The following is a 19,675-nucleotide window of genomic DNA, read 5'->3' on the forward strand; positions in this document are numbered from 1 at the left end:
TTTATCACTGACAAATTTTAACTAGTAGCCAATTATCCACAGAGATCTCTCCAAAACAAACGGATCAAGTAATAAAAGTTGTAAAAACACTGAATATAGCAGTTTGGCATTAACACCCTGCAACTCCTATGACACTCTTTGGCAGGGTCTCAGGGCTCAGGAGCTATTAGCAAAGAGATCACTGACTTAAGCTCCCTCTCTGACTAAAGTCCATTATCAAGTGAAACAATATAGTTTAAAATTACTGTTACATAACAGCAAGAAAGTCCGTGGTTGAGGGAAATTCTGATTCTCTCACAGGTAAAATGAGACTCGTGTAGGCAAGTATCAAATCGTCAAAGCTTTGTGTTGAAGTGCCAAATCTGATTGTAGCCTACTGATAACGTTCGTAGTCAATAAACAGCCCTTTTAGTCTGCAGTCACAGCGCAGAAGTTCTTGGTAAATTGTGTGTTGTGTCATGAAGAAGCCCCAAATCTCAAGAGGGAAGGCTAGCAACAAGCCTCTACACTCTGCTATGCTAAGCTAAACACAACCTAAATCCAGCATGCATAAAACATGTGCAGAGTCTCAGTAGTGTAACTTGTTGGTTCTGTAAAGTAGTTATAAAGCCAAACCGTCATATTGGAAAGGCAGTCTCGAAACAAAGAAATGGAGTGCTTGGTTTCCTGAAAAACAGCTACATAGCACCATAGACTGTATAAAGAATGGACGTAGTATCCGTGACGTCACTCATCTGTTCCTGAGCACTGTTTTGAAGCCAATTGGCGGCGGCAGCAATATTGGAAATGCGGAACTCAACCAGGCAGTGTGACGTAAAGAGGCGGGGTTTGAGCCTCCTAGCCAACTAGCCAGGCCCAGATTTGTTCAAAAACTCGTAATCTAAATATCTTCTGAACCGTTGCATTAGAAAATAATTCACCCCCCGTACAGTGTGTGCCAAATGAGAAACTAGCTACATAGAGCCAAGCCTTTTTTTGAACCAGACTGTAAACATGTTTGTTAATGCTGCAAGAATCGTCTTTTTTGAATTGGTGTCTATGTGGTTTCCGGTGTTTCTGCAGCCAGCCTCAAGCGGATTCTCGATGAATTGCAGTTTATAACACTTCCACATGGGCTTCATACTTTGAGAGCGGAGGTTGCCGCTTGCATAGCACCTAACATGCAGACGTTTTAAATGTAATATCTTAAAAACTAATGAGCTATGAAAAGATTTGCCCCATGTACAATGTGAACGAGTAAAGAAATTAGCCATGCAGACCATACCAGGCTGTAAGCATGTTTAATTGTAATGTAAAAATTAGCATTTTGGCAGTGTTAATATGGCTCCCTTGCCTTTTGGAGTCGGCCCCCAAATGGAAACTTTCTCATTGGCTTAATTTTCAACACTGCACACCACCATGATTTTAATTATGATTAAGTGTCTGGACTGAGAGGACAGACAAACAAATGTGTAAGAGCTGAGTAGGACAATTGTCACCGTTGAATGTCCTGCAGCGTAACATGAAACCCAATCAAAGCACAGAACGTCACCACCTCGCTCTGTGAAAAGCCTTGTTGCCGTGTTGACATCACTCACAAGTCAAACGAGCGGAGCGAACCTGTTCTCCACCTGTGTTCACACACTCAGCGTATTGTGCTGAATGAGTTGTCCTTTGTTTAATTATTATTTCCCAAGGACGGGGAGATTTCCCGTTGTTGCTCAACCAGGCAGATTGTCATCCCACAAAGATGAATAGTGAGCATTGTGCTTCTTTGCTATGAAGCGATCCGGTGCCAGCGCCCAGAAGTTTGACACCTCCCTGTGAAATGTTGTTTACATAAGAGCTTGTTTTTGATCCGAATGCTCATTCCAGAAGTATGCCATCTCTTTCATCTGACAAAATAACATGCATTGCCTCTGTGTACACAGCCCTGTTTCTTTACCCTTTCATCTCCAATGGTTCACTCATGGGTTTGTTAACTCAGGGATGTCTGTCAAGGGTGTTTGGCAGCGATGTTAGAATAACAATGGCTGATACGCCAGGTACTCCAGCAGAGAAAAGCTGTATTGTAAAGGCTTAGATCTTGAAAGGAGATAGCAGATCTGAAGACAGCGGTATAAACAAACAAGTTCTGGGTTTGATTGCCTATTAAATGTTATCATGATGCACTTTACTTGATGACTGCCAACCTGGTTAGATTAGAATCTGCTTTGCTTTGACTTTGGGTAATGGATTTCAGACACCTCATAACAGAATGTACATGTGTAAATATGTATGTTTATGATTGATAGCATGCATGTGTGTCTTTGGGATTACTTTTTGCTGCAGTTACATGATCTCAGCTCGTGGAAGCCAACAGTAGCATGAAAAAACGCATGTCAGTAGAGGTGCTGATTCATCCTTGTGGTATGACAACACTAAATGTAATTGGTTTGGATGCCATTGCATGGGCGAGGGTGCTGTTAACTCCAAACCTCTCACACCCCAACATTCACTCCTCTTAAGGGTGTGTGAATGTGTGTGTGTGTACATGTGTGGACATGTGTCAGTGTGATTGTATGTGTGTAATAGCTGTGAGTTGGTATGTAGGGCCACGACTGTGTGTTGTTGTTGCTGTTGTTTCTCTGGAGTCCACTAAATGTACCGTAGCGGCATGTCTGACACACACACACACACACACATTCTGGCCCTCCTTGAGTTAGGGGCACATGCCTGTGGCCTGTGTTAGTCTGTGGTTGGAGTAATGATGACAGGCTCACACACACACGCACGCACACACACACACACACACACACACACACACACACACACACACACAGATTCCAGGACCCCCACAAACATGACTTGGCTGTGCCTGCATGGTATATTGTAGTGCTGACAATGCTCCCATTACTCTTAATTACTGTGAAAAATGGACACTAAATTGTTTAAATGGAGTGTTTTTTTCTGTATGTCTGCCTGCATACTTCAAATACATGTACCCTTAACTCACTTCTTTGCTTGGGCAAAATGAGCCATGCCACCATAAAAAAAATACTTAATTACAAGTACCATTATAGCCTTAAAGTAAAAAGTGACCTCACTAATAGTTTTCAGTACAACTTAATAAGAAGTTCCATTGTTATTAAGAGTGGTTAAGCAGGAAAAATGGCTAAAATGACACGTTTTTTACTATTGTGTCATTATTTGGATGCATTCATACGTAAACAGCAATCTTCAAATTAATTAATGAATTAATTTTCCTGATTAAAACTGAAAAGCCGTCTCCATTTTGACTTTGTGAGTGGCTTTCACTCACCCCCCCCCCCTCTCTCCACCTGTGACCCTACAGTGACACTGCACACCCTCTGTGATTGCTGGGCAGAGAGTTAGCTTTATATTAGCTCATTAGCACATTAGCTACCACAGTAAATTGCTAGCTTACAAAAGCAGAACAACGTTTTCCCACAGAAAACACAAGAATATCGTTTTGACAAACAGTTCACCAGCTTTGTGTTAATGTTACACCTTGAGTCAAATCGCAGCATTATAATTAATATTTGAGTCTTACAATTGATTGTTCAGCTTCAGTCTTCAGTTATCACATGAATATTCACCGCCTTGATTAGCCATGTGCTGGAATACATACAACAAACCAAGCATTTAACAGAGTATACAGCCACACAAAGAAAGTAGGTCCATCCTTTTTATTTATACCATGTACAACCATGTAATATCTCTAAAATGACTTTAGATGAGCCCACCCTAATAACTAATACAAAGTGAAATGACTGCCTGTTGTATGGTCCATGTGACCGAACCTGACCCAAACCAGAAACATCAGGAATGTCATTTTTAAGCTGCAGATGTTTCTTTAATTTGTTAGAACTGTTTTATTGCACTCTCTGAGCGAGGCAAACTCTGTGAGGGCCCCCCTGTTCATTGTCATGGTAGAGTTGTACCTGACACTTTGACTGAAACTAATCATTTTATATTCAGCTTGTTGTTGTTGTTTATTATAATGTTAAAGATGTTTTGGTGATGTTGTAGTTTCTAAATTTGGGTCCTGGGGAGACACCACACTGTTCATTTGGGTCCTTATCGTAAAAGGTCTGGGAACCCCTGCTATAGGCTAATTATTGCTTTGTAAAAAAATCTTTATTTACAAAGCACTTAATCCCTGATGATGTGGAATAAATAGAGGGGATGTAAAAGTGAAATGTTTCCTCATGAAAAGCAGTAAAGTAGAAGTATTAAGCAGCGTAAAATTGAAATCTCAAGTACCTCATAATCTTAGGTTAAAGTGCAGCACTTGAGTAAATGATCCCAGAAATGTTACCTTGATTGTGCACTACAGTCAGATTAAACATCACCTTATGTTCCATTACACCAACTTCAAATTGTCCATGCATGTAAACAGATGGAGAGGTGAAGGGGTCAGATATCAAGCGTATCTTTTGCTCCTTTTGATCTGATACCAGAATCAAGCAGAAAGTACAGTCATTTCCTCACCATCTTCTCACATCTTCTAATCTAAACAGCTCTAATTACAGGCACCAAGGTGTATTTGGGTGGATTCATCGTCTACACAGTAGAGCACATCCATTGCACAACAGCCAGGTAGTGGGGTGTGCTGCCGTGCATTTGAACACATTGAGAGCCAAGATCCCTTTTATTTTTTTTCTTGTTTGTTTGAGTTGCATCACAAATACTCAGAGTGCTGCGGTGTACCTCATTTCATGAATCCTTGTGTAGATTGAGTAAGATGAAGTAATTAGAGGCTTTAGTTTGGATAGCTAGCTATCTGCTCTGCTACACATGAAGGCAAGGGGGGTATAATTAGAAACTAGCCAGCAACACCAAAGGGTTAGCTGGCAAACACTCACCAGGACACACATACTTTGTCATTACCCCTTTGCAGTTATCATTTGATTTCGCAGCATCCTGTTTTGTTCTTTTTTTTTTTTTTACGTCAGTCTGATGACATAGCCCTGATTTTCTGCCTCCACTGCAGGATGTGGCCTGTTGATGCTCCAGTAATGACTCATTAAACTTGTATGTTTGTTGTAAGCATGCTTTCAGTGAGTGTTTGCCTGCACATATTTCAACAATTGTGTGTAATGAGGTTTCAAAGCAAATCTGGGCCAAACATTTAAACCACCCTTGCTGCCTCAACCACTGATTTGAGAAGACAGAGCTGTGAGTTAAACAGCGCTGAGTGATCGTTCAAATAACTCTTGCTTTCCAGGACAGGATAGTTGTTATTCAGCCAGAAATGATTCCTGCACGTACCAACCGATGAGTGAATGATTGGGCAGAACGGTTTGAACACTTTCCCAAAAAAACATTTCTGTATCTTTTTAAAAATCAGAAAACTACTGCGGCAAAAATTCCAAGCAGAAAGAGAAGTGAGGTTATCACATGATGTTTAATAAAACAAATATATCCAGCTTTTCTATATATAACATTTTCTTATAAAACAATATATAACACATTTACATTGCATGCAGCACCATGTCTTTATAATACTGGTGTTGACAGAATTCCATAGCTCAATTAAGTGCCACCTCTAAGATAATATTTACAATACAGTAATTTACTGCAATAACTGAGGCTTGAAGTTCCATAAAAAGAGAAACAAAACAGCTCTGCCAATACCGACGACATGAATCGATCTTCCCAAGACTTCTGAAATGTCACTGCAAAACTTCCTTCATCTGTTGATGTGGAACCGGATCAGTCCGTCTTGCTCTGTTGCATCCCTCTGGGTGTATCACTTTTCCAGGAATCATGTCTATCCTTCCGGGTGCTGTTTTTGTCAGCAACTTTGGCAGGAAAGAATGTCTTAGGTGTTGGGTGTCTGTGTGTGTGTGTGTGTCAGCATCTCGGGTGTATGCAAGGCGGAAAAGTGTTTGTCAGTGTCTGTGACTGATTTATGGGTTTTCTTGGTGTGTGTGTTGGAGTGTGTTGTGAGTGTGTATTCCTGTCTCTGTGTGTGTCCTCGCGTTTGTGTCAGCGTCTCTGACAGGTGTGTAGGTTCCGGGCTGCAGTCCTGCTGACACTGTGATCTCGCTCTCCTTTCTCCGGTCGGCAGGCCATGCCGTCGCCACAGTCGCAGCGCTGGAACAGCTCCAAACCGTGGTTGCCTTTCCTGCGGTGGCGCGTGCACACCTGGCCCTCCGTCAGCACGGGCTTACAGATTCGAGACCAGAAGTGTCGGGCGCAGCACAGACCCTCAGAGCAGTCTGCAGACCTCAAGCAATTATCACCCTCCTGGCCTGAAGATAGAGAAACGAGTAAGAAGACTTGTTATTTTATGATACAGAGCACACAGATAACTGCTTGTGATGCTGCTTGAACCTAATAAAGCTCAATAAATCTCAACAGGACACTCACCTTTCACAGCATGAGGCTGATGGCTGTGGGCTGTAGGCGGCTTCTTGCCATGATGCTCCATAGTGCTGTTTTTGTGCCAGCCTGGGATGATGGATGCATCTGTGCCATCTATGTCATTAGCCTGGCAAACACCTACAGACAGAAGGCAAAAGAAAGAGATGTGTTCAGGGTCTGTATTTAGCTCCTAAGATAGTAAACCATCCATCTTCACCTCATATTAAAATGTATGAATAGCAATGAAATGCTGACATGCACAACAACATTACAGCTAGTGAATTATTCTCGTTTTTAGTATCATAAACAACTTTTTGGCACAGATTTCAGTATTAGTTCATATTTGATGCCCCTTCTCACCATTGCTGCAGCGGTTTCCTGCACAACACATGGAGTCCCGTGCGCAACGCTTCCGACTCTTACGGCACGGCAGACAGGCGCCTCGGGCGTCATTGCAGAATTCATCACCCCCGCAATCTTCATCATCCGTGCAGACACTTGACTGCTGTAGTTAAACAAACACAAAGAAAGTCATTTAACTAGAATATCGCAAACAAAACTTACAGAAACGCAGCTCCTTCCGTGGCGCACAGAAGTTACTTTTACGCACGGGCATTACCTGTAAGGTGTCAACGGGAGATTTGTGTCCCAAGCTACTGGATGGAGAGGTGCGCGGACTCGGACTAACAGTGTCTGCTCCTTTACTGCCCGACGCTGCGGGTAAGTTTTTGATGGCATTGGAGTTCATCAGGACTGTCCCTGCGTAAACGTCCCCAAAGTATCCAAACAGCGTGAGATACACAGCCAAGAAGCGTTGCGATGATGGAATCTGCATGACTCTCTCCTTAAACTCAGTTGCGCTGCAAGAACACACACACACAAAAATCCTCTGGAAGACAAAATGAGCGAGAGACAAAGTCCAAAGCGGCCCTGAATCCTGAATCCCAAAGTTTCCAGAGTTTCGGCACACGATGCTTTCGAAGCCTCCTGCCTCTGAGTCCTGGGATGATCTCTTTATACATGTGGACCTGTTTGTCTTCCCGCCCCTCGCTGTGCACAACAAAGGCGGAGGGTGGAATTTCAAAGAGAGCCCCACTGTACGGAAATGGCCATCTATTCTCCGTGCACAGGAGTGCGTTTCACAATGTTTGTGTAATGATAATGACCTGCAAGGTCTGTCAGAATGCCAATCATGACGCATCATAAAAGTAAAGCATTTCCAAAACAGGGGACTAGTTAATTCTAGTTACTATAAAATAAGTATTAATGACTAAGAGTGAATATTGTATTTATGTTACTTTTTTCTTACATTATTTTGAGTCTAAACAAGTGTAATTTGTTAGATTCAACAGTCCTCTGAATCAAAGTTTTCTTCAACACACTTGCTGGAGAACATATGTGATAGTTTCACTAAATCAGTGAAATGCACGTCACATTATGTTTGATCTTAGTGGTCTTGTTTTCCATTAAAACCTCATTATGGGGTAAAAAAAAATTCCATTTAAACATTCATGTCTCGATTTTTCAAAGACCACTTATTAATTTGGTGGTAATTATACTGTTTTTCATTTAAATATCGCGTCCTCTGGTTCATTTATTAGTATGGCATGTACTTTGTAATGCAAAATAAAAGATGTGCATGCATCAGAAATGTTGATGCTCACATTTATTTATCCCTTTATTTATAACAAATCTTTGTAATTAAGCCAATAGAATAAATGTTTATGTTAGAGGATATTCCAGCACCCCTTTTTTAGCTTTGAAACTGTGACAAAACCTCCAGCGTTCCTCACAGTACGATACTCTGTGTGTTTCTTTCTTTATATGCTCCGTTTACCCTCCTTTGGAAAAAAGCTGTTTGGTTATTCCAACTTCTTTGACATTCAAGTAGCCTAACTGCCCTTTGGCTGTGTGAAGACAGTGATTGAAGTCACTTGCGTCGATTAACTACTTCATTTGATCCTTCTGATTGCAAAGGGGGCAATTATCCTCCAAAGTGTGCTTGATTACACCAGAGGCGGACATCAATGTGTAGGATATGCAGACCATTAAGGGGTGTGAAAAGTTTACCGAATTAATGGACTTCCGCGGCGAGGCCTTTCAGGGTTGACTGGCACTTTGAGATTAAAGGCAGCTCTGATCTGTCCTGATCTCCGACCCTTTGGGCTCCTCCACTGCAAGAAATGTCCAACCTGAGACAAAAGGTATCCCGAGGGGTTCAAATAGATTCTTAAAAGCGAGTATCTGACATCAACTGTGCCAGCCAATTTACCCTCAGCTCCAGGGAGCGTAAAATAAAGTTATTCTCCTGAATGTATTCCCATTTACTGACATGTTGCAGTAATTTGTTTTGTCTTCAATTCTCCCAAAAACGGATCACATAAAGCTGGATTTTGGCACCTGGTGTCTCTGTTGTTACTCCTCATATTGAAGAAGAGTCACAGGTGCCAAAGTGCGTATTTACTCTCTGAAATATTTTGGCACTTGGACGTCATCTGCTGGTCAGGAAGCCTGCGTTTGGGGTTAGAGGTTGTGTTTGTGTACTTGGTGTGAGTGTGTGCGTGTTTGCAGGAGAAAGAGAGATGCGCCATAGACACCTGACAAACACACTGTAGCACTTTGCGCGTTTGAATTGCTGTATATCTTTTGAAGTGGAGCTTTTATCTCCACTTTACTAAATGTCAGTGCTGGTAAGGTGAGCTCCTTTGATGCACTTTGATCCCCTTTGATCTCGCAGAGTTGTCACCCTGTTGTTATGGCTGAAGCCGTTCCCCTGTCCCCAAACAGATTTGTTGTGCGAATAACACCGAGACCAGAGAAGCTGAATCATCTGCACTTACCTCTAAGTGGATGACACCAACGCGTAGGACTGATTATTAGATCTCAGGGAACCTTAACAGAGCAGTTCACATCAGTTCTAAGCTTGGTTGGAGAGAGGTCTGTCTTACCTGCAGCTCCCTCCTGTGGTAGAAAACGGTAGTGAAACCTCCATGGAAGCACACACATTTGAGTCAACCATGCTGATTCAAATGACAAGGAGACAAACACCACTCAAAAGTATTGTTTTTACTCTATAATTTTAAAAATCTTACACGTGGCACTCTGCAAAATCAATGTACAGCAGAATAAACAACAGAACACAAGGCAGATATCAGGTAACATTGCAGAAGGCGCTCAATATAAGACTGAAAACCAGTGGTTTGTAAAGTGATGGCATACATAAGGCTTTGTGTTCAACATAACCTGCTTTTAATACAGTAAAACACTTATGGTATGCCCACAGAAGTAAGATTCTTCTCATGATCAGACTACTTTACTTAAGGATTTATGGATATAAATGTAAGCATGTCAGTCTGTGTGGATAGAATAGGAGATCCTTCATTATTCGTATGAATTCATAAAATAATGTCACTTTATGATCAATGCTGTTGTGCCGTCATAGATTGTCAACAGTGGCAAATAAGTAAATTTCATGAAGACTGCAAATCATTCCTGCCATCTCTATACGCTCAGATTTCACGAGTGAAACGTCTGAAGTTTGATTTATTGTTTCCCCTCTATGAATCCCATTGTGTTTGACTTTGAGCTCATATTGGATATACAGAGAGAAGCACGTCATCGCAGCCACATCAGGGATGATATATATGTATCATTTTTCTGTCTGTGAGATAAATCAAAAGGTGTAAGCAAGGCTTTAATTTCATCATCACATATTTATCAGCCATCAAATGACTAAAAATTCTCCTTCCACGGTGGTTAATGTATTTATTAGATATAACAAAGGATGAGAAGCAGCCGTCTAAGAGGACACGTCAGTTTTTGAGGTGTATATGTGTTCATGCAGCATTGAAAAGGACTTGTGATGTTAATTTTTGTATGCCATTGATTTAAGGCACTTTACTTCTGATTTGATGCGCTGACTTTGGGATGTGAGATGGGATGATTTTGGTAGCTGAGTTTACAAAATATAATCTCCTTTGTGAATTCACATTTATGATATTTCAGTATGATGATGCTAACCCAGTATAGTATTATGATCACATGAGGGTGATAATTTTGCCCACCAAAAGGATAGTTCGTTCTTGTGGATGAATTCAACATAGTTTAAAAAAACCTCTGGAACACCACATAGCACAATGTCACATGGTGTGAAGAGATAGCAAACTAATTTTCACTGAATTTGACAAACTGACACAAGTCTCCAATTTTCTAAAGAAGTACATTACAAAGAAATCAAGCACAAAAAGAATCACTGTACGAAAACAATAACCAGTACTGTCATCTCGCCATCACATATCATAATTTATCAACAACAGCACCAAAGACATTGAAACCATGTTCACAGTTATGTCTGAAGCAAACAGAGGATGAGGCATTCAGGTGATTTAAAGACAAATAAAGACGTTTCTTGATGATGAAGCATTCGTACGTGTGATTAAAAGCATTTTAAAGAACAGAAAATGAAGTTTAAATAAGCTCGTACTCATGGTTTCCCCAGTTAATGGTCTTGGTGCATAATGACACATTGCTTCATGGAAATAGTAGCTGACATTTCATGTGTGTCGGTGTGTGATTCATTAAATCTCAAGCAGGGCACTTAAAGACTATCTCTTTCCACTGACTGCACAGTGTTTGTGCTTTTCAAGGTAGGTATATGAAGTATTTGAGTTGTGAGAGTGTGTTGTTTGTAAATTCAAATACTTTGTACCGTACATGCTGTTTGCACTATGGATGTTAAATAAGAAGATAAATCAGTGACATTCAGATTAGTCTTGAGCACTTGGTACCAGTTTTACTTGCAAACTGTGGAGTGTAGATCTCAGAAGACTGTCAGAGGCTGCAGCGAGCAGCTGCATGTCAAAAAATAGAGCAACTGCAGTCACATCTTAAATCCTCCCAAAGTCCACCAAATATTTCACCCAAACATTGCAAAGAAACAAACACAGAAAGTAAAATGAAAAGTCAGCCTCCTCTCTTTTTGAACAGTCCGTTATCACAGTTGTCTTACTCGTATTTATCTTCAAATCAAAAGTTAGACTACCCAACGTTCATCCACTCACTAAATCCCTGTTACATGGAAAACTGGCTCCATTATCAGCCTCTGTTGTGTGTGTGTGTGTGTATATGTGTGTATCCCTGCACTTTCTTTCCTTTTCCTTTAGAGTCGAGTGTAAGACAACACTGAAGAAGTGCTACAGCAGTCCCGTTATAAATGCTTGATCCAGAGCCACAGTGAAATAAAGGCATATCGGTGACCCAGAGGGGTTTGCCATCCATCCATTTATCTTCTTTTCCTTATGCTCTCTTTTGTTTCTAAGCAGTTTTTTTTTTTTACAACACAGCCATGTTCCCCATGATGGCCTCCAAGCCAACAAAAGAAGAGTTCCTTTTGGTTTAAGGGTGAGAGAGGAGGACTTCAAAAATCAACGTCCCAGCCGGAGTTGTCGTCTGGAGGCGGGTCCTCGTTGTCCTCTGGGAAGCTGTCAAAGTTACTCGTGTCGACTGCTGATGTGACCTGGAGGGGAGACAGGGTGATGATTCACAGGGAGAAGACAACAAGTGAGTTTACAGACATGAAATTTACAATAAAAGAGAAAGCTGTGAGGCAATCAACAACTTACATTAGGAATAATAGGCGGCGTCAAGGTCCCCTTCTTCAAGCCCTCCCAATTAAAGCCTTCAAACCATCTGATGAGAAAACAGAACCACAGCTTTATTATTATGTTCCACCACATATGGAATGAATGCACGACTGAGAGGATTAATTCATTTATAAACGTGCTTACTTGTGCTTTTGGATGTCTTTGACACCATTTTTCAAGTTTCCCAGACGTTCAGACGGATTATCCCTGCAGCAGAAAAACAAACCATAAAAAGAATCATGATTCAGCACAGAGACCACTTCAAAGAAGGACTGTGAGTTCAAAGTGCTCAAAAGTCAACACTCACCTGCATAGCTTTTTGATTAGATTGGCAGCATTTTTGGTAATTTTCTTTGGAAATTCGATCATGTCGATGCCTCTCAGGATGATGTTGTAGGTTTTCATAGGATCGGGGCCAGAGAAAGGAGGGCTACAAAACAGAGGCAAACATTATCAATCATGAGTGATGAATGTATATGTATGGTTGGTTTAGGATCTTTGTGTTTTCTTCACTGATATTCTTTTAATGGACATGCCCAAGCTTGTGTGTACCTGCCAGTTAGGAGCTCAAACATGAGGATTCCTAGAGACCAGTAGTCAGCTGAGATGTCGTGGCCCTTATTCAAAATGATCTCTGGTGCTACATACTCCGGCGTCCCACAAAAGGTCCAAGTCTTCTTCCCAAACCCTATCTTCTTGGCGAAGCCAAAGTCAACCTGAAGGAAAGACAGATTAGTCAGACAAAGCTGAGGAATCACTTTGATTCATTTAGTCCTTTTTAAAATCAGATTACAGCCATTCTTCAGTCTGAAGATAATAAAATTGGAAATTGTGTCATCATTTTAGTATAAGAGTTTTCACTTGATGCTTAATCATGATGGATAGAAGGAGCGAGCAGCTGGTGGCTGCTCTGCCAAAAGCTACAAACTGGTTTCTCCATGAGGAGTGAGGGGAATGGCACTACCCCAAGAAACACAGAACATGACTTAACCTCAATTATGCCTTTCTCTATTCTATATTTATGCTTTATTTTACAGCCAGCATGAGGCAAGTGTTCAAATTTCATTTCACTCTTCATTGCAGCATCATAAAAAGACCAGATTTGAGAGACAACACTCGATTTCTCTTGTTTGCAGCAAGTCTGGCCCTCACTGAAAAATAGTTTAGAGTCTTTTGGTGGTTATTATAATAGATGGTATCTTTACCAGTTTGGCATATCCCCTGTGGTCCAGTATAAGGTTCTCTGGTTTGAGGTCTCTGTAGATGATTCCTTTGGAATGCAGGTAGGCAAAGGCCTCCACCACACACGCTGTGTAAAACCTGGTGGTTGAGTCCTCAAATGAACCCCTGGAAACACACCAAGACAAAAGCGCTTAACCAGTGAAAAAACATGCCCCCTTGTTTCAACCAGGACTGCTCATCTCTTTGCATATTCCCACAAAAGATTCCCAATAGTAATGTGTAAGTATTAGATACACTCTGCATAAAGTTATATCTGCAATTCACAATGATTTAGCAGATTTAAAGCACATATGCAATAACAGAAGTTTAGCACTGCACTGCTCCAGAGTTTACTGCTAAGATATTAAATATGAAGAATATATACCAGGGAGCCAAAAGAGCTCAGTTCATGTTGAAACTGAAACCCTTGGAGCCTGGATTAATAATATAGGTTTTTATCACTATAACTGTGTCTACAGCTCTTGTTGTGGGACTCAGCTCAGTTGTATCTGACCTGATGAAGTTGAACTTACCGGTCTCGCAGAATGGTCCACAGCTCTCCTCCTAAACAGGCTTCCATCAACATGTAGAGGTACTTGCTGTCCTTGAATGTTCTGTAGAGTCTGAAACACAAAGGTAAATATAAACAAACAACTTTTATATACAAAAAGATATGAGGGACATCTAGTTTGAGAGATGCTCTGGATCTATGTGGAAAACCTGAAATCAATATTTAGAATGAATATGTACATTGTTTAAAACAGTGTATGGTCTGCAGTGTCATTTGTTTAGATTGTTTTTGGTATTTTTTGTACCATATACAAATATCGTAAAACTTGATTGAATTTATTCAAGTTTGGTATCTCCCAACACCAAACCTCACATACTTAAACAACAGGGCCATCATACACATTGCAACCTCAATAGAACAGGTCATCACACATCCACTAAACACCCACCTCATCGCACTCCCCTCAGGACGCAGGTACAGAGCACTGAGGTGCAGAAGGGCTAGCCTTGGCAAGAGTCTGATCCCTGCTGTTATAGCGAGCCTGAACAAAAGGCCTCGCTGAATGTGAGTCTGAGTGTTGATGTCTTTGTGGACAGTTTGTTGAGCCTACAGTGTACGTTCTTGTGTTTGTCTATGTCTGTGGAAATGCAGAAAGGTGCTGTGGAAAAGAATTTCCCCAAGGGGACAATAAAGTCTAAAGTCTAAAGTTTATTTGCAGCTAAAGGAACAATACAAATTGTGTATTGCGATTCTAAACTGTACCATTGGACCCAAAGTTTGGGCCTAATAGTGGCTGTGTCCTTTACTTACAATCACATATTTGTTTTAGATTTTAATTTTACTCCACGCAACAGTTATGAAATATTCTTATTACATCCAAATAATGTAAAGAAATTGGGGTAACAGTTTGACATATTGGTTAAGTCGTGCACCCCATGTACAGAGGCTTTGATCCTAAAGCGGGCAGGTTGGGTTTCTTTCTTGCATGTCACTCCCCACTCTCTCTCCTAGTTTCCTACTCTATCCTCTATCCCATCCTCTCAGAATAAAGACAGGAAAGTCCGAAAAATTTAACTTTAGAAAAAAGTTAATTTAAATCATTAAAGCACTTTAGAAATATAGATTTCCCGGGCTTAATATAGTGGAGTAGATGTGGCATGGCATAGCAGGGACTTGAAATGTCAATGTTAGCATATGAAGCTAAAAAATTAAAAGAAAAATCAGTCAAAAAAAATCAGCTGAAGAAGCTGTCTGGTGCATCCTGATACCTGGTCAGTGAAATCTGGGATCCACAGAATTGAAGCATTTTAGGCAGCATGTAGACCTTTATCCAGGAGCACATCATGAATACTGTGCAGTTTTGCATTCAAATAAAACTTTATATAACTTTTTTTTTCAAAGTTAGAAAAGTGGAGATTTTCAACAAAGAGAAGAGAACAAAAACACTTGACTCGGGTCAGCAGAGTGTTTCAAGAACAAGTAGGTTGACAGAATAGCTCTCACACTCTCATTCTGTCAGCACTTTTTGTACAATGCTAATCATTTCCAGTATTCTTGATTGGCCCGCAGGAAGAAAACTATACAAAAATGACAAAGAACCCTTCAAACTTCACAGAGAAAAACTCTGATCGTCTGTGTCGGAAGTAATTAAGACCTGGTCCTTGAGAAATGTATGGCTCACAGAGCACAATCAGACCCTTTTTGCTGTCTTTAAATCAAGGTGTTTGGGAGCCGTACCTAACAATGAAGTCGGAGTGCGCCTCCTGCATGATGAGCTTCTCTGAACGGATGTGCTCCTGTTGTCTTGTGTCGACAATGTGCCGCTTCTTCAGAATCTTCATGGCGAAGGTTTTGTTTTCATCGCTCTTGAGCTGAACCTGCAAGAAGAGAGAGAGAGAATAAGAAGCTCAACTATAAAGGTCAAGATGCAGAGACAGGAGGACAATTTTTGAGATGTAAAGAAAAAAACACCTACCAGCTCTACACGACCAAAGCCACCGACCCCCAAAGTGTCGATAATGTTGAAGTCAGCTAGGTTTAGGTTAAAGAAGAAGGCATTCTCTGCTTCATACCTTTGGTTCCAGTGGAAAATGGGGGAAAAGAGAAAAAGGGAACAGGATTAGAGATGAGATGAAGGATGAAAGAAGAGATAATCCACTTTAAACAGCGTTAGACAAATCATCCGTCTCTCCTTTGGCTCATTTGTTTGCAAATCTTAGTGGAGTCACCTTGTATTAAGCTCTCGAGGATGTTATTGAGGATGTGCAGGTATGTGTGTGTGTGTGTGTCTGTGTGTGTGTGTGTGTGTGTATGAACCTGTGGACAGAATGTGTTTGTGTTTAGTCTTCTTGCAAATCATTTTGACCTTTCTTTGAACACAGACTATCTGTCCCCAGCCTGTTCTGATTCTTTACAGGAAAGAACAAAGACGGGACATTGGTCACACGAGCTGTTTAGTTGTCTCTAAAGACAAACCTTGGCTCTGCCTTCAAACAGCCCCTAAACGCCCCTGCAGACCTTCACATGCTAACACAGGACATTGTTTCCACGTGTCCGTCCCTTATCCCCGAATGTTCCATTCGTGTCTTCTCTGGTTATTGTTTGATCCGGACAGAGTTACATCAGCCCAGTTTCTAGATCAGTGGGCTTAGACAGATCTAAACGTGGGTCGCTCTTTCTGGGTCACTCAGAACAGACGAAGGCCTCAACGTTAAACCTTTTCTGGAACACCAATAGTGCTGATGCTAACCTGCAACACAAAATATAACCATACAGAGAAGCCTTGTTTGGATAAAGCGGAAGACATCCTTCGTTAAGCAGCAGAGATTAAGCTTATGTATACAAAGAAGTTAAACAATGAGTCACTTAAGAGTCCTGCTCCAAGTTAAACTTGGTAAAAGAAAAGATGAAACTCTCACTTACTTCAACTTCATTAAAAGCTTATGTGTTCATTTGAGCCGTGGAAAGATAATTTACTCCATCACATCCACCAGATACTTCAGTTTCACCCGGAGCTACAACGATAAAACCTTTCCCCTAAACTGCACAGCAGCAGGCGCAGCGTTGTCAGGTTACTGAGCTGCATGTTTCTCAGAAACACATCAGGTTACCAGGACCGTCACTGTTTATTTATGTGTGTGTGTAGGCACTACTACAAGCACGTAGGATTCTCTCAGGTGATCCTTTTATCTTTTCTCTCCCCCCTCCCATAATCTGGAAACCAGCCCAGAATACACTCCAAATCCCAAAATGCTCTCTGCTTAAGACAAGGACAGAGGGAAGTTACATGGAACACACTACTTAGTGAGTATGGGAGAGGATTATCATTAATGTCAGGGTGGCTGACACATGTGCATTGATTTATGAGCGCACACCAGAGACTGAAAAAAAACAAAAAAAACGATTTATGAGGTGTGGACGTGGGGTGTTTGGGTCACATTAGTGAGGGGCGTCTTACAAATTCTTCCAAAATATAAAAAGTTCAGTAACAAGTGGTTAATCCGGAGCTCAGTCTGTACTTGGCTTGGGGACCTGTTCATTTCCTTGGCACTGCAGAGGTACCCTGAAGCAAGACACTGAACCTCCATCTGCTCAGAGAACTCAATGTGCAGGCCCCTCTTTATAATCCCTCCATTAGTACATGCACATTGGATCCTGTTTATGCATGTATGTTTATTTCTGGCCTCTGTGTGTGTTGCACGTGTAAGAGTTGAATTTGAAATGAATAGTCTTCTTATGTGTTTACAGTAATAGCATTGTCTGGCCAGCAGATGGCGCCATTGTTCTATTAAAACTATCAAGGCCAGAAGCAAATGTGAATAGAATCTCTTACTAATGCAAAACCTCTGATTGAATCTTTTTTGTATCGTTGCAAATAAGAAATAACAAAAACTTCCATTCTTTTGTCTATGAGACATTTCCTGTTCTGTGACTAAAGAGAAAAAAACAGCCTTGAAAATGACTTGTGAATTATCAGCTCACATAAATGCTCTGTAATCAATAGTTGTTTTTTTCTTCAGGAAGACCTCCTATTGTCACCAAGGACACAAAAGAAAGCTGGATGATGAATGGTTGAGATGTTTACTGATTCTTTTTTATTGATAAGCAACACTTTTCAATGTCCATACATTCCTCAATGTCTGAAGCGCCTATGGAATATGATCCAGGCAAGATGGCCCAGTGGGACTACAAGTATAGATCCACCTAAACATACGTCCAAACCACGACCTTGAGCTCAGCTGCATCCAATACTCTAGTACAGGGGTTCCCAAAGTGTGGGTCGGGACAACCTGGGGGGTTGCAAGATATCTTCCAGAATGTTTCTTTGTGAATGTAATGTAAAAATGGTAAATTTTACCCATTATAAGAAAGAATATCGACAAAAACAGTTGCTAAATTTGAAATAAAATCTTCAAAATAGAAAATGTAATGAGTTTTCTGCCTTTCTTTTTGCCAGATGACCCCTAAGTTTAGGGTAAGTGAACAGTTGATCATCAAAAGCATCAGTAGCAGTAGGTTAATTCATAACAGCACAGGAAACACAGCCACATGCTCATATAGCTAAGCTAATTTTCTGCAGACCAGCTAAATGAAGCCGCATGAAATCACTTCGAGGGACACGCGCTGAAAAGTTTGGGAATTCCTGCTCTAGTATATCTCCTGTTAGTCACACAGTGCATGTAGTCTGAGGATTTTAATGACATGTTACTTGTAACTGCTACGTGTTAGAGCCATTCCTACCACTGAAATACAAAGTGCAGGTCAAGTAGCATCCCAGTGGACCATAATTTGTATCAGTGAACGGATGAGATCATAAAAAATTATGCAATCCCCATGCGTCTGAACTGTAAGGACTGATATCATCATTTCCTACGCTTCGGTGCTTCTTGTTCTTCTTGCACGACTCCAGTGAGAGGAGAGGAGGGGAAAGCATCACTGACCTTAAAGCTGACTCTCATTAAAAGGCACCTTTATTTACCGGTAACCCCTCCTCATTGAACTCCTACACCTGATCGAGAGACATGGGACGTGCTGAGTCACTCTGGGTCTTATTTTCCTCATCTATCTTCAATCATGCTAGATGGGCTGTGATTAGCACTAAGTGGGAGGCAAAGTATTTAAGGCTTTAGCAAGTTTAATACAGTGTGTGATAGACTTTGAGGTGCTTCAATGGAGGTTTGGAAGGAGAATAAGAGAAATTTCATCAATTAGGGAGAAAGTAAAATCAGCCTTTAACCTACCAGAGCATGCTATAGACTATTCGTTCAATTTGAACAGAAGGAAATAGACGTTTTTTAACTAATGTTCAGCATTTAATGGCCGTATTAGAGAGCTATCAGTAAAGATGAGAGGGTATGAGAGGAGAGAGGGATCAGAGTGTTCAGGGAGTTCAGAAAAAGAGATATTATTCTGCACCAAGATTATTTAACCTCATCACAGTGTATTTTTTTCAAAATGTTTGTCTCAGCTAAACTTTCTCACCTTACATTTCACTAAACAAAAACACATAAGCTGATGTTTTACATGTGCTAAAGTGCAAGTGCAACCTTACAGCAGTGATTGATGCTCTCACTGTACTCTGTGTAGCATGAAGCTCCTCCAGCAGAGGAAGCAGCGGCTGGATCAAACACTCTGTGCACTTATAGCACATAAAGCGGAGGTTGTCTTTGAAGACAGGACCTGTCATCCTCACAGACAGCAGCTGTACTTTGCTGTATGGTAACATCGACGCTGCACCGTGCATATCCGCTGCGATCAATTAGAGATAGTTTCCATCACCATGGGATCCTGACTCTGGCTTTCTTTATGGAGACACAAATGTGCTCAGCTGGGCAGGGGGTTAACACACACACACACACACACACACACACACACACAAACACACACACACACACACACACACACACACACACACACACACACAGAGCACACAGTCGTGAATCTACCTCCA

The 19,675-nt window shown here is 41.1% G+C and overlaps 2 protein-coding genes across 12 annotated transcripts in view; both read right to left on the bottom strand.

Annotated features, from left to right (window-relative positions):
- Nucleotides 1–5,370: 5,370 nt before the first annotated feature.
- LOC117811859 (dickkopf-related protein 1-like) lies at nt 5,371–9,295 on the bottom strand. Of its 10 annotated transcripts, none has more exons than XM_034682345.1 (6): nt 9,192–9,295; nt 8,422–8,543; nt 6,971–7,110; nt 6,712–6,856; nt 6,358–6,489; nt 5,371–6,239 (listed from the first exon to the last, which is right to left on the bottom strand). In XM_034682345.1, the coding sequence occupies exons 3-6, from the start codon at nt 7,097–7,099 to the stop codon at nt 5,974–5,976; spliced, it is 672 nt and encodes a 223-aa protein (XP_034538236.1). In that variant the 5' UTR covers nt 7,100–7,110; nt 8,422–8,543; nt 9,192–9,295; the 3' UTR covers nt 5,371–5,973. The 10 variants fall into 10 exon arrangements, with proteins under 10 accessions (XP_034538236.1, XP_034538228.1, XP_034538229.1 ...); XM_034682337.1 differs by having other exon boundaries at nt 6,971–7,211; XM_034682338.1 differs by having other exon boundaries at nt 6,971–7,240.
- A 107-nt stretch (nt 9,296–9,402) lies between these two features.
- Nucleotides 9,403–19,675, bottom strand: part of LOC117811857 (cGMP-dependent protein kinase 1) — a 101,704-nt gene continuing 91,431 nt past the window's right edge. For both annotated transcript variants that reach the window (XM_034682335.1, XM_034682334.1), the window contains exons 10-18: nt 15,701–15,797; nt 15,463–15,602; nt 13,748–13,837; nt 13,199–13,340; nt 12,546–12,709; nt 12,301–12,423; nt 12,138–12,200; nt 11,973–12,039; nt 9,403–11,866 (exon numbers count right to left, since the gene is read on the bottom strand). In XM_034682335.1, coding sequence (XP_034538226.1) covers nt 11,768–11,866; nt 11,973–12,039; nt 12,138–12,200; nt 12,301–12,423; nt 12,546–12,709; nt 13,199–13,340; nt 13,748–13,837; nt 15,463–15,602; nt 15,701–15,797 — 985 coding nt within the window. In that variant the 3' untranslated portion in view covers nt 9,403–11,767. The remainder of the gene's footprint in view (nt 11,867–11,972; nt 12,040–12,137; nt 12,201–12,300; nt 12,424–12,545; nt 12,710–13,198; nt 13,341–13,747; nt 13,838–15,462; nt 15,603–15,700; nt 15,798–19,675) is intronic.

The sequence above is a fragment of the Notolabrus celidotus genome, chromosome 4, assembly GCF_009762535.1.
Source record: "Notolabrus celidotus isolate fNotCel1 chromosome 4, fNotCel1.pri, whole genome shotgun sequence".
Taxonomy (NCBI): Eukaryota; Metazoa; Chordata; class Actinopteri; order Labriformes; family Labridae; genus Notolabrus; species Notolabrus celidotus.

What these genes read in the sequence shown, in the direction of transcription:
- LOC117811859 (XM_034682336.1), bottom strand. Translation starts at nt 7,555, where the DNA reads ATGATGCGTCATGATTGGCATTCTGACAGACCTTGCAGGTCATTATCA. An exon ending in CTCCCGTTGACACCTTACAG is followed by an intron (nt 6,857 to 6,970) that starts GTAATGCCCGTG and finishes GTTTAACTACAG; the next exon opens with CAGTCAAGTGTCTGCACGGA. An exon ending in AGGAAACCGCTGCAGCAATG is followed by an intron (nt 6,490 to 6,711) that starts GTGAGAAGGGGC and finishes TTCTGTCTGTAG; the next exon opens with GTGTTTGCCAGGCTAATGAC.